At 36.3% G+C, this 14,196-nt stretch overlaps 1 protein-coding gene across 1 annotated transcript in view; it reads right to left on the bottom strand.

The window, feature by feature from the left end:
- The window catches only part of CDK14 (cyclin dependent kinase 14), a 496,763-nt gene that overhangs the window by 198,758 nt on the left and 283,809 nt on the right, over positions 1-14,196 (bottom strand). The window contains exon 9 of the mRNA XM_087821147.1: positions 3,292-3,412. Within this exon, the coding sequence (XP_087677273.1) occupies positions 3,292-3,412 (121 nt within the window). The remainder of the gene's footprint in view (positions 1-3,291; positions 3,413-14,196) is intronic.

The raw sequence follows: 14,196 nt of genomic DNA, 5'->3' as shown, positions 1-14,196 counted from the left end.
TCAAAGAGTTATAAAATCCAAGAATTAAGAGAAGTTATACACGAGATAATGTCCAATTCCTCTGCTTAAAGCCCCCTTCACGGAGGGAGACAAAGGTATGAAAACTGTCGTTCTTGATGCGCGCTCACTGCACAGCGTTCACACCACGGGGCTGGAGGCCCAGAGCAGGAAATCATGACACGGCGGGTTCCGTTTCTCAGCACTCGCTGCCGAGGTTAATGCCTATGTGTCTTCATTAATGTTTTATTGCCTGTGGCTATTTAAACGGAAAACTGGAAAATATAACAGTGTGTAGGGATCGTTAGGTTTTAGTTACTACCCTACTGCCCCAGGATGGTAAATGAACTGTAGAAATAGCCTGAAACAATTGCCACCTGCCCCCCTGCTATTGTCCATGGGTTAATATTTGCGCTTCTCCTTGGTGCAGCTGAGCCATGACTCAATTAGAGTGCCATTTCTAGGTCTTCACATACCCAGCATCGATCTCATTTATTATGCAAAAATCAGTGCCCTGTGAACTTCTCTCTAACTGGAAAAACACATGTATTTTTACCTGACTTAGTGGATAATAACAAAACGACTTTTAGGAAATGGCTTGGAATGAAATCAAATTCAGAATGACAGGCATAGCATAGATATAGCTCAGATTTTAGGGCTTGGAAATGAAGAGCCAAGAAGCATAGGAAACGGCTCAAGCATAACACATTTATTATTTGTTTTTGCCAATAACTATTGCATGCACACAAAAGGGCATTTGGGGCAGTCTACTCTTTTTCTTTTAATCCTCACCTGGGGATATGTGTATTGATTTTAGAGAGAGAAGAAGGGGGGGAGGGAGGGAAGATGGAAAGGAAGGAGGGTGGGGGAGGGGGAGAGAAACATCAATTGGTTGCCTCCCTTATGCACCCTGACCAGGGATCAAACCTGCAACCTTTTTGGTATATGGGACGACACTCCAACGAACTGAGCCACCCAGCCAAGGCTGGGGTCTACTATTTTGGATCAGTTTTCCTCCCTTTCACTTTACTTTTTATTTATTTTTTTAAAATATATCTTTATTGATTTCAGAGAGAGGACAGGAGAGGGAGAGATAGAAACATCAATGATGAGAGAGTCATTGATCAAGCCTGCAACCCCGGCATGTGCCCTGACCGGGAATCGAACCCCCATCACCTGGATCCTAGGTCGACACTCAACCGCTGAGCCACGCCCAGCTGGGCCCTCCCTTCCACTTTAAATAGCAGTCTTATTCTTATACTTCATTATGTCTCAGTTTAAAGTAAATGGGCAGAAAGTGCCCAAGCCCCCTTCCTTAAAACAAACACATATACACACACACACACAAATATGAAAGGAAAGAAGGGTGTGGGGCGGGAGGTGGGGGAGGCAAAGACTGAAAATCAAATACCAATGATAAGAAACATATATCAGCAAGTCACGACCTAAGTGGCTCTTTGTATTTTAAACAGCCCTTTTAAAGGTTTGGGGAAAATTAGCCAATAGGGTATAAAAAACAGCTTCTCCCAATTATAAGGGTAGAGCCTTAACTGAACTGCCAAACACTAAGACAAAAAACTGGCTCCAAGCTACAAATATTTCCAAATTATGTTCTATTAGCAGAGTCCTCAACTGACCTCAATGAAAGGCAACCCACAATTTCCATACTTAAAAAATACAGACAGCTACTCCATAACTCACAAATATTAAGTAATGATTATTTGCATAGCCTACTCTCAAGTCTAAGGGAAGAGGGAGGAAGGGAATTAGAAAATTAGTCTAACTGATATCTTGATGCATTCTTTGACCTTTATTTCCAATTTTTTCTTCCATTACAACTAATGATCAAAATATCTATTTTGCCCAAGCCCCTGCCTAGTCTTGGGGGGAAAAAAATTTAACTGCAAAAAAATGTCCAAAACAAACAAACAAAAAAGCCAGAAAGTGGGATGAAAAAATAAATATTAGCTCAGCTCCCCAATGATAGATGGTCATCTTTATTCTCAGTGTTTTGGAACATGCATTATAATGGTATTAGATTTATTATAAGGCATTACAAAATGTATGGCAATAGATCTTAGGCTGTTTCATGACCCAGATTCCTTTATAGCTCTATTGAAAGCCATAGATCTACACCCCATAAAAATAAATACATCCATGTGTACACAAAATATTGCATATAATCTTAGTGGTTTCAAAACCGTTCCTAGGGGGTTTGCTGGAACCTAAATTAAGAAAATCTACACTGTGCCCTACATCACAAGGAACTTGTTTCTCGCCATAAAATATTTGAATCACAAACATCAGGGAAGAAGCCAGACCTCATCACAGCCTAATTACCTAAAAGCCAAGATAACTGAGGGCAGAGCTGTGAAGTAAGTACATGGCAGTGAGATAAACAACACGAACTGAAGTTTTATTGAGGTCATAAACGTTATATGAACATGTAGCTGAATTCTGTATATGGGGCACAGTCATTCTTGGAGGATGATTCCTGCTATAAAATAACCATGTGCTATGTAAACTGTTTTGCTTTAAACACAATTGTGAGTCTAGAAAGGGGTTTTTCTATTAATAAAGGACATTTTCAACAGTCACTAGTAAGCCTTTCCTGAGTGCTAAAAATTATTACCTTATTTGATTCAGCCAGATCACAATAGATTGGGAACTCATTGTACTTTATTATTAGTAATAATTATGCATTAAATCTCATTAGTCTTTGGGTCTCCTATCACGACAGAGTTTTAAATTCTGCTAAACCATCTTGTAAAACCGAGACTTTACTGAAATTAAACTTATTGTGACCCTTTAAAAGAGTAGTTTTATTTCATTTTGGATAATTGGCTCCAACAGTTTTCAGAAGTATACTGGACCAAATTTAATGCCTGAGAGTTACACTAAAACTTTCAAATCTTTTATCTGAGCTATGTTGTGAATTTAAACATGATTGCTACTACTTCCAACCCATACTGTTGTTTGGAGATATAGATATATGTCCTTGTCATAAAATAAAGTCACAAATTAGGACCTTTAGGGAGAAAAATCACTGTACTGACAGTTAGAAAAATGTCTCTGCCCCTGTCCATCAAGAACGGTTACTAGGCCCCATCTGCAAGGCAGGCTCTGATTAGGGAATATTCCCAATCATGCTTTTTAAAAATCCAGCATCATTGCCACACACAGGCAAGCACTCCCCACCATTAATCTTCATTCAAACTGTTAGGATGTTTGTCTAGGATTGACCCAGACCAAGCACTTAGATAAATTAGCTAGAGAAGAGCTTCCGTTTCTCACCACATGTCAAGGCAGGTGGAATACTCTGTTGAGCCCAGGAGGACATCTGGAGGTCTGTACCATAAGGTAACCACTTCATTGGAGTATGTGTGGCTTGGGACCGATTTTGCTCTTGCAAGACCTGCAGGTTACATGAAACATAAAGAAGTTTAATAGGTATTAATGGAACAAGGGAATTTAAGTTTGAATGTTCACAGTTTTAAAAGGTCAAACACGACACTGTAATACAGAATCACGAATTCAGTGTCAAGGTTACAAGAAAGGTCTACCTGTTTCAAACACATGCCAGTAAATCATTTATATGCCTAATAAAGCATCCTGTCTCTAATAAAATCTCAGGAGAGTAAACAAATGATCCATCAATGATTAGATATTACACAGAAGCGTAGAAATTTTCTGGACTTTCCAAAGAATGTTCATGGAGTTCTAGTTCTGGGAGTTATAAATAGTGTTACCAGAAAGGCTTCTACGATCAAATCATTTTGAAAAAAAATGGTTTAAAAAGTTAAACAGTACTCCATACAGTGAGACTTCTCAGTGCCCTTAATTTTCCTAATGTGTATTGTGAATCTGAAAGGTGAAATTATGACAGTTTTTTCAAAGGATATTTCAAAAACTTCTTTTGGCTTCAGTGTCTGTCAAGTACTCCCTAGGAAATGCTTACTTAGGAAGCTCATTTGAAAACTATCTAAATAAATAATTATAAAAAAATAGTTAAATACATTAAAATGTATTCTAAGAATTTTTAAAAACTGGGAAAATGGTCACAATAATACGTTAAGTGATAATGTGTATGCAGTTTGACCTCACAACCATAAGTAATTAGGCGTAGAAAAAAAGAACAGGAAATATATTTTTCCAAGTTTTCTATAATAACTATGATTCATTTAAAAATCACAAAATCTAAAATGTTATTTCTGAAAAGAAAAAAATCTCTGTGATAGCTTTCTATCACATGTTCATTAATGACAAGAGTAAAGTATTATTTATCACTGTGATGCTCAAAGCACATATGCATTTTTATAATATTTTACCATAATAAATTCATTTTCTTCTTCCGCTTATTTAAATTTTTGTGTAGTACTTAGAAAAAGGACTTTTTTTCCTGTTTATTAAACACTTGGTATTCCCTTAGTATATTCTATGTAAACATTAAAATTAATAAGACAGCTGGTGAGACAAAGAATTTCTAATTAATTCAACTATGGGTACAGTAACTCAACTGTTCTACAATGCAGTTTTTCTAATAATACAATGGCATATTATAAATTGGTTAATGTTTATAAGTATTCTATGTTAAAATGTACAGATTATAAACATGCATACATACATATATGTGGTGCAGCTTTTTTGCACATAAACAGAATGACTAGTTTTGATAACAGATTTCCGAAACAACTTCTACTTTTTTTTTTCCTTTTTAATTTAGAGTAATTAGACATTTATATACCTTACAAAGTGATCCTCCTGATAAGTCTAGTACCCATCTGCCACCATACATAATAACAATATTATTTACCATATTCCCTATGCTTTATTTTACATTCCCATGGCGATTTTATAACTGGTAATTTGTACTTCTTAATCCCTTTGACCTTTTCTCTGCAAGGGTTTTTCCTACCTCAGTTCAGGCAAAACTGAACAACGGATAGGACAATTAGGGTGGCAGTGTTTCCAGAATTTTGTAATCCCTCAAATGGGCATGTTTCTATACAGAGACCAAAGAGCTACTCACAGGCCTGAAATAGGTTCTGACTAGTTCCATATGCTGTTTTCATGTCAAATGGGATGCCAAAAACACTCAGGCTGGATTCCCTTGGTTTTTCTGAGGCCCTGATGACAGAAAGCGAGGCCAGAGGGACAGGAGAAGGAAAACATCTGAGATTTTCTTTGACAGCTCAGAAAACCAGGCTAGTTATAGAAAATGCTGGTATTTTCAGTTTTAAAGGGAGAGCATGGTCTCAAAATAACATAGAAATAGTATAAATCTAAATAATTATATGTGATTTCAGTTCAATTATGTTCATATAAGTTTATAAAACTGGTTAAATAGATCTGGAAAATATAAATAGAAAAGGCTTTGTCTCCATTAGTTTCCTCCTTCCCACATGTATTGGCCAAGGGCTGCTCAAACTCCCCTCATGAGGGCCACAGAACTTCCCAAAGGAACCGTGAAAATGAGATGTTCATATCCAACTCTTCAGTGTGTTAAGACAGTTTCTTAAAATGATTTGTGTGCAAAGGTATCATATGTGGAAGCATGTTATAGTTTTAAGATACATTTTTCTGCATTGCTTGAGAAAACTCAACGTCTCACTTTAATAAAATCAATTGAAACAGTTTCTTGTGGAAAGTGTCCTGTATATTGATAAACAAAAGGTTTTCACCCTACCAATATCTGTTCAGTTAAAAAGATAAATAAACCTCAAAACTTTTCAGGGAAGGAGCAAATTATTAAAACAATGACTCAAAAAAAGAAAAAGAAAGTACACTTGAAGTAGGAATATATAACTGGACTTTCTATAAATATTTTTGGTAAAGTTATTGCTATGTATTTATACAGTTCATGCATCAAAACACGCTTACTCGTGCAAAATTTATTAAACTGCATCCTGCAGCTGAAGGAAAACTGTAGGACAGGATTAATTAGCCCAGCATGTGTGAAAGCTTTCTTTCTCTGTTCCTTGCCAGTTGCTATGGTTACACTACAGGAAGAGCGCTACACTACCTTTTAAAAAAGATGAAGTTCACGGGTTATTATCAAAACTTCTTACATTAATGTTTAGTGTGAATTAAAAGTTAAAAAGCCAAGTGAAATGCTAACCAGATGAGTATAGGTTACCCGCGCGCTGCTGCTGTGGCTGAGTGTGTGCTTTATGAACAGGTGCTTGTTGTTAAGGGCCCCGAAAACAGCATGCATGACACTTTAGAGCATCCAACGGTAAGATGTTACTGTTTCAAACTAATCAAAGACCCTAAAGTAGAGTAAAAAAAATCCTCTTATTCAAGCCTTAGTGCCAATTATTCAAAGATGGGCAACCTTGATATTAGCTATCAGAGCAGAATCTTAGATTTCTAGAGTTCTGAAGCTTTATAGTTAACCTCTTACCCAATGAAATAATTCCTTTTCATATATCTTTAAGATGGTTATCCAACATCTGCTGCCACCCTTAGCCTGGTTCTACCCTCTTGCCGGTGCAGGGACACAGAATAAATCACATGGCATATGCCCTACGCTGGCCAGTCATTCAGCATCAACCAGCAGAGACTTTCTAGGCCTTACCAGCTCTCTCAGCTGCAATGGACACTGCTGAGCACTCCCCTTCTTTTATTTTTTTTCTCCCCACCGTCCCCTCACTCCTCTTCTTTTAAATCTACTCCCTTGACTTCTCAGATACGGAAGAATCAATAGGAGTGACTTGGTCTCCTTCTGGGATCTTCCCCTACATGCTGGTTTTGTCTAGGGTTATATATTCAAACCAGGGCTTTCTCAAATGTATATACACTCTGTAGGTAACTGTGACTGATGCCATGTTTTAACTGTTACGGACAGGTGATTTCTCATGAGATATTACCCCCAGCTTGTTTCTGCTTGTCCCTGGGCTTCAGATCTGGGTCTATGCAACTCCTCAGCAGACATGGGTACACGGATGTCCTGCAGGCACTCAACACAACCACAACAAGTCCCTACAGTCATCTCCTTCGTTAACACTGGGGATATGCCATGAGTCCAGGAGTAAATGCATTTTACTAGTAAACTGTTTTAGGTTCCCCAAACAGGAAAAGTTATTTTAGCCATATACAGATATACATTAGATTTTATATTCACGCACATCTAATCATTCCTTCAAATTCCAATGCATCCTTTTTGCAGGTGGTAAAATTGCTTAGAGACTTTGAGTAATCTCTCAGGCTCTATGGAGAACATCACTAAACCTAGGACAAGTCAAGAATGAAAACGCCCATGTATCCGCTTTGACTAAGGGATTGAAAAAGAACTGGCAACGGTGTCTTGTTTCTTTCTAATAAAGTGGAATAATGGTACAAGCTAGGTGAACTTGTGAAAGTCAACTAAAAATAAGATATAAAGGAGTATCTTTCACCACTCCAGTCTTTCCAGAGGATGGGCCACTGTTTTGTGCTTGTCAGTGATTTCGTGTTTTTATTAGAGCAATTCCCACACCTCTCCCTCAACATACTTCGTTCCCCAAACCGAACAATTAGAAAAAGATGGTCATGTTCTTAGTTAATCACAAAATCAGTATGTCTAGGCCAGGGTCTCCTTTCTTCATAACTCGAATCCACACAGACATGAATTATTTGGGTAGCAGTTTAACATCTGGCAGTTGGGCTAGAAAGGGAGAACTTCGCTATTCCATGAGTCATCCCTGGAGAAGGGCAGAGAAAGGCTTTTATCTTTCTTTCCCATTCCACAGTCCAGGGAGCTTGCCAGGAATTTCTTTTTTCATACCAATTTTTAATGGAGTCCTCTCCGTCCTACAGGATTTATATTAAGTATCTTAGGATGTGCTAAAGCTGTTTGAAAATCTTTTATTGCTGCTCTTAGAGTGCATCAATAAACAACCACCAAACAAAACAAAAGGCAAAGCATTTTCTTCTGGTGTTTTCCCAAGTTCTGGCTTTAACCTTTCCTCTGCACTTGACAGATTTTCCTGGATGATCTTATATAATCCCCTGGTTCCAGTTACTATCTATATGCTGCCTGCCTCAAATACATTATCTCTAGAATTAATCTTCCCCTAAATCTTTAGATTTCTACATAAAAAAAATAGCCACTTAGATCTTCCACAGCTATCTCAAACATTTCTCCTGTCCCCAATTCTCCAACCAGTACTACGCTGTCCAGTGTTCTATAACTCACCACTAACCATCACTATCGATCCATTCACTAAAGCCAGAAGTCTTGTCTCATTGCAGGCTCCTTCCACTTCGAAAATTACAAAATTCAATGGATTTTACCTTTTTTAAAGTCCTCACCTAAGGATATGTTTATTGATTTGAGAGAGAGAGAGAGAGAGAAACATCGATCAGTTGCCTCCCGTATGCACACTGAGAGGGGATTGAACCCGAAACCTAGGTACTTGCCCTGACTAGAATCAAACTCACAACCTTTTGGAGTATGGGAGGATGCTCCAATCAACTGAGCCGGGCCAATGGATTTTACTTTATAGTTTCTTTTCTTCCCTGTCCTTAGGTCCTCACCGTCTCTTACAAGGTTGTTACACTAGCCTCATGCCTGTCCATGACAAATAGTTATCAATTTCAAAATACATTATAGACAAATTATCTGAATTTACTGAAATTTTATTGAAAAATAAAATTTAATTGGAATACCTTTTAATGTGAATAATAAAATACTTCAATGCCTAACCTTCCCCTACACGCACTATGCAAGTTGGATATCTTCCATTCCCTTGCCCCACACTTGCCATCAAAGGAAGCCGGAAATGTGGGCGTTTCAGGGACAGGTCTATGCTTTTTTATACAGTTGATCATTGAACAACATGGGTTTGAACTGTGTGGGTCCACTTATATGTAGAATTTTTTCAATAAATACTATATTTCTCTTCCTTAAAATTTTCTTAATAACATTTTCTTTATTTTATTATAAGAATACAGTTATATACATACACAGGGTGGGGCTAAAGTAGGTTTACAGTTGTAAGTACGTGAAACAGAGCTTATTCTTGTATTATTATTCATTAATTGTATTTTCTATACAAATAAGTGTAAACCTAATTTTGCCTCACCCTGCGCGCACGCGCGTGTATAAAATCATACAAAATATATGTTAACTGTTTATGTTACGGATAAAGCTTCTGGTCAACAGTAAGCTATTAGTACCTAAGTTTTGGGGAGTCAAAAGTTGTATACAGACTTTCAACTGTGTGAAGGGTTGGTGCCCCCAACCCCCAAATTATTCAAGAGCCAACTGTACATTTAATAACATGGTGTTGTTGAAAGTGGAAAAAAGTTTTGAGATGACAACTAGATCTTTTTCTTTCCTTTGAATAAAACATTTTTGGTTTTGTTTCTGTCCAGACTTCTACTTTAACAGAATCTACTCTTACAGGATAACAAAATCCCTTTAAAATGTTTTGATTGGCACTTTTCAGAGTCTCTCCAATGAATAAGAGGAATTTTTGAAAGTGAGTTCTAATAGAATAAAATTAAGTCCAGAAGACATTTAAACATGTTAAGACAATATTTTATTTTGTTCTGATTTTAATTATCTTTGAATTTAAGTTAATAAATTATGCCTAATTTCTGGCTATTCTAAAGGGCACAGATTTTTTTTTATATCTTTCATTTTAAATAACAGAAATGATCACATTTTAATATAGACATTCTAAACAAGAAAAGAGATATTCAAATAATTAAATTTCATATATAGGAATTCTTTATTTTTTCTATTTTGTATAGAAAATAAAAACAATATACTTCTCAGGTAAATACTGCTTTAAATGAAATTAAAGATGTGCTGGGAAGACCAATGAGTCAAAATTCTTTGGGTGAATACCATATAAGGAATATGCTATTTTTGTCAGAGCATTAGCCTATATATTGGAAGACTTGTGATATGAAAAAACTAAATTCCTGATAGTGGTTTAAACACCAGTTAGATGTGTCTCCTTGATGAAGTCACTTAAGCTCTCTTGCTTATGTTATGTATAAAATAACAACGGGAATGAGATCAAAGTCAACAAACGATAGTCTGCAAACCACCTACCTGTCTTTGTAAATAAATTCTGCTGGAACACAGATACACCCATTCCCTCACATATTGTCTATGGCTGCATTTGCACTAAACAGCAGAGTTGAGAAGTTGACAGGCCTATACAGCTATAATAAATAGCTGGCCCTTTAAGAAAAAGTTTGCTGACCTATGGGTCAGACTAAGGAAAGTTCAGAGTATGTCCAACTACAGACATACCTCGCTTTATTGCACCTCAGTTTATTGCACTTTGCAGATACTGCGTTTTTCACAAATTGAAGGTTTGTGAATACACTGCATGGAACATGTCTATTCACACTATGTTTTCAATGGTATTTTCTCACTTCATGGCTCTGTGTCACATTTAGATAATTCTCACAATACTTTAAAATTTTCATTATTATTATAAATGTTATGCTGGTGTGTGATCAGTTATGTTACTCTTGTAATTATCTGGGGGCACCACAAACATCATATAAGATGGCAAAGTTATTGTTAATGTTGTGTGTTCTGGCTGCTCCACAGACCAGCTATTCCCTTGTCTCTCTCCCTCTCCTTGGGCCTCCCTATTGCCTGAGACACAACAACATTGAAATTAGGCCAATGAATAGCCCTACAATGGCCTCTAAGTGTTCAAGTGAAAGGAAGAGTCTCTCACTTTAAATCAGAAGCTAGAAACTATTAAGTTTACTGAGGAAGGCATGTCCAAAGCTGAGATAGGCTGAAAAGTTAGGCCTCTTGTGCAGTTAGCCAAGTTGCGCATGCAAAGGAAAAGTTCTTGAAGGAAATTAAAAGTGCTACTTCAGTGAACACATGAATGATAAGCAAGCAAAACAGCCTTATTGAGTAAAGTTTTAGTGGTCTGGATAGATCAAAACAGCCACAACATCCCCTTAAGGAAAATAATAATCCAGAGCAAGGCCCTAACTCTCTTCAATTCTATGAAGACAGAGAGGTGAAAAAGCTGTAAAAGGAATGTTTCAAGCTAGAATAGGCTGGTCCATAAGGTTTAAGGAAAGAAATTATGTCAGTAACATAAGAGTGCAAGGTGAAATAGCGAGTGCTGATGTAGAAGCTGCAGCAAGTTATCCATAAGATAAAAACAGATTTCCAATGCAGACAAAACAGCCCTATATTGGAAGAAGATGCCATCTAGGACTGTCATAGCTAGAGAGAAGTTAATGCCTGGCTTCAAAGTTTCAAAGGACAGGCTGACTCTCTTGTTAGGGGCTAATGCAACTGGTGACTTGAATATGAAGTACTATTCCAAAAGTCCTAGGGCCCTTAGGAATTATGCTAAATCTACTCTGTCTGTGCTCTATAAGTGGAACAACAAAGTCTGAATGACATCATATCTCTTTACAACATGGTTTACTGATGTTTTAAGCCCACTTTTACATCTACTTCTCAGGAAAAAAATATTCCTTTTAAAATGCTACTGCTCACTGACAATGCACCTGGTTACCCCAGAGATCCGATGAAGATGTAAAACAAGTTTAATGTTGTTTTCATGTTTGTTAACACAACATCCGTTTGGCAGCCTGTGGATCAAGAAGTAATTCGACTTTGAAGTCTTATTTATTTAAGAAACACATTTTGTAAGGCTATAGATGCCATTGAGAGTGATTCCCTTGATGGATCCGGGAAAAGTAAGTTGAAAACTTTCTGGAAAGGATTAAGCATTTTAGATGCCATTAAGAACATTTGTAATTCATGGGAAGAAGTCACATACGAACATTAAGGGGAGTTTGGAAGAAGTTAATTCCAACCCTCATGAGTGACTTTGAAGGGTTTAAGACTCCAGTCAGTAGAGAAAGTAGCCTCAGATGTGGTGGAAACAGCAACAGATCTAGGATTAGAAGTGGAACCTGAAGATGTGACTGAGTTGCTGCATTCTCATGGTAAAACTTGAACAGATGAAGAGTTGCTTCTTATGCAAGAGTAAAAAAAAGTAGTTTCTTTAGTTTCTTGAGACGAAATCTACTCCTGGTGAAGATGCTGTGCAGATTGTTGAAATGAATACAAAGTATTTAGAATATTACATAAACTTAGTTGATAAAGCTGTGGCAAGTTTTATAGGATTGACTCCGACTTTGAAAGTTCTACTGTGGGTAGAATGCTATCCAACAGCATCGTATGCAACAGAGAAATTGTTTGTGAAAAGAGTCAATCAATGCAGCAACCTTCATTGTCTTGTTTTAAGATATTGCCACAGACACCCCAACCTTCAGCAACCACCATCCTGATCAGTCAGCAGCCATCAACATAGAGGCAAGACCCTCTACCAGCCAAAAGATTACAACTCACGGGAGGCTCAGATAAGGGCATTTTACAGCAATAAAATATGTCTTAATTAAGGCATGTACATTGCCTTTCATATATTATTGCATACTTAGTAGACTACAGTATGGTGCAAACATAACTGTGGGGTTTTTTTTTATCATTTACAGTTTGTGGATATAAATATATTATTGGCATATTGCAACAAATTGGATAACAATAGAGATATGACTGAAATTTATATCCATAACCCATGATATCAGTTTTATATATGCCAAAAGCCATATTATTCACAGAGGATGATGTTGAATCATTTTAATGTATTTTAACTCATAACAGTACAGAATACAATAGTGCCTTTTTATATAGGTGTAGTTAAAAAGATGGTGTTTCAAATAAAAAATATTCTGCTACATGAAATAAGTCAGACAGAGAAACAACAAATACCATATGATTTCACTTATATGTGGAATCTAAAGAACAAAACAAAGGAACAAAGAAAACAGAAACACAGATACAGAGAATAGACTGATGACTGCCACAGGGGATGGGTGAAAAAAGTGAGGGGATTAAGAAGTACAAAATAGTCATGGGGATGTAAAGTACAGCATAGTCAATAATATTATAATAACTATGTATGGTGCCAGGTGGGTACTAGAATTACCAGGGGGATCAGTTCGTAATTGTCTAACCACTATGCTGTACACCTGAAACAAGTATAAAATAATATGGAATGACAACTGTAATTGAAAATTAAATGAATAAATTTTTAAAAAGCAAAGGGAAAGGCGCATTCCAAAATAAAAATAACTTTTATATGCACTGGGAAACCAAAGAATTAGTGTGACTTAGTTTATTGTGCTGTTCTGAAACAACCTGCAGTATATCCAAGGTACGTCTGTACTAAAACTTTGTGATCCTAAGAAAATATTACTGAAAACCTTGTTTACTAAATGCATGAAAATCACATATGCTCAAGTTCTTAAAAAGGCCTTTAAGTAAATAATTCCACCTCAATGATCCTATCATATCACATGTGCATTAGTAGAAAATGCAAAATCATTTTCAATAGATTGTATGTGAAAATACCATCATTTTCACAGTCCACTGGCTTACATTTCGTTTTCTAGTTCCTGCTTCTCAGTTAATGAAACTCAATGTCATTATTTCAAGGCTAGATGACAACACAATATAGAAAATGAATTTCATAACCTGACTAAATTAGCAATTTTGATGAATTTCCATATTCATGCTGATTTGCTTCCAATTTTTAAAAATTAAAAGTAAAACATACTAAATTCATCATAAAATCTAAGTTACAAATCAAGACATAAGACTCAAAACTTTTAGGCCATTTGCTCATAGGTGAATATATACCACAAATATTATGAGTATGCACTTGTATATGTTAAAGAGAGATTATTTACTGAATAATCACAACTATAATTAGGTGATATAGCCTGAGAATAATTATGATTTTATGCCAGAGGTATGCTTTGCACTTAACAGGAAAGAAGCCAATCTATAGAGATGAAATTATCATACACACATGACATTTGAAATGACAACATATGTTCTCAATTTTTTTTTTAGATTTTAAGAGAAGTAAGAAATTAGAGCGAGTGTTCCTCTGGGAGATGAAGAGAAAAGCATTCCCATTTCCTTTGTAAACCACTCAATTAAAAAAACAAGTGTGTGTGTTTATGTGTGTGTGTGTGTGTGTAGGGAACCATATCCTTACCTGGTCTTACTATGGATAATACTAAAATATAAAAATCAGTGCATATGCTAGTATTTATAGGGAAGCCTGATGAGAATTTATTGAGCAGTTATAATCTGTTAGGTATTCAAAGGGTTTTTAAATATATGATATCATTTCATCATTATAG

This window comes from Miniopterus natalensis, chromosome 10 (assembly GCF_054644295.1).
Source record: "Miniopterus natalensis isolate mMinNat1 chromosome 10, mMinNat1.hap1, whole genome shotgun sequence".
Lineage (NCBI taxonomy): Eukaryota > Metazoa > Chordata > Mammalia > Chiroptera > Miniopteridae > Miniopterus > Miniopterus natalensis.
The sequence above is the reverse complement of the archived record's forward strand: the minus strand, read 5'-3'. Positions and strand labels throughout refer to the sequence as shown.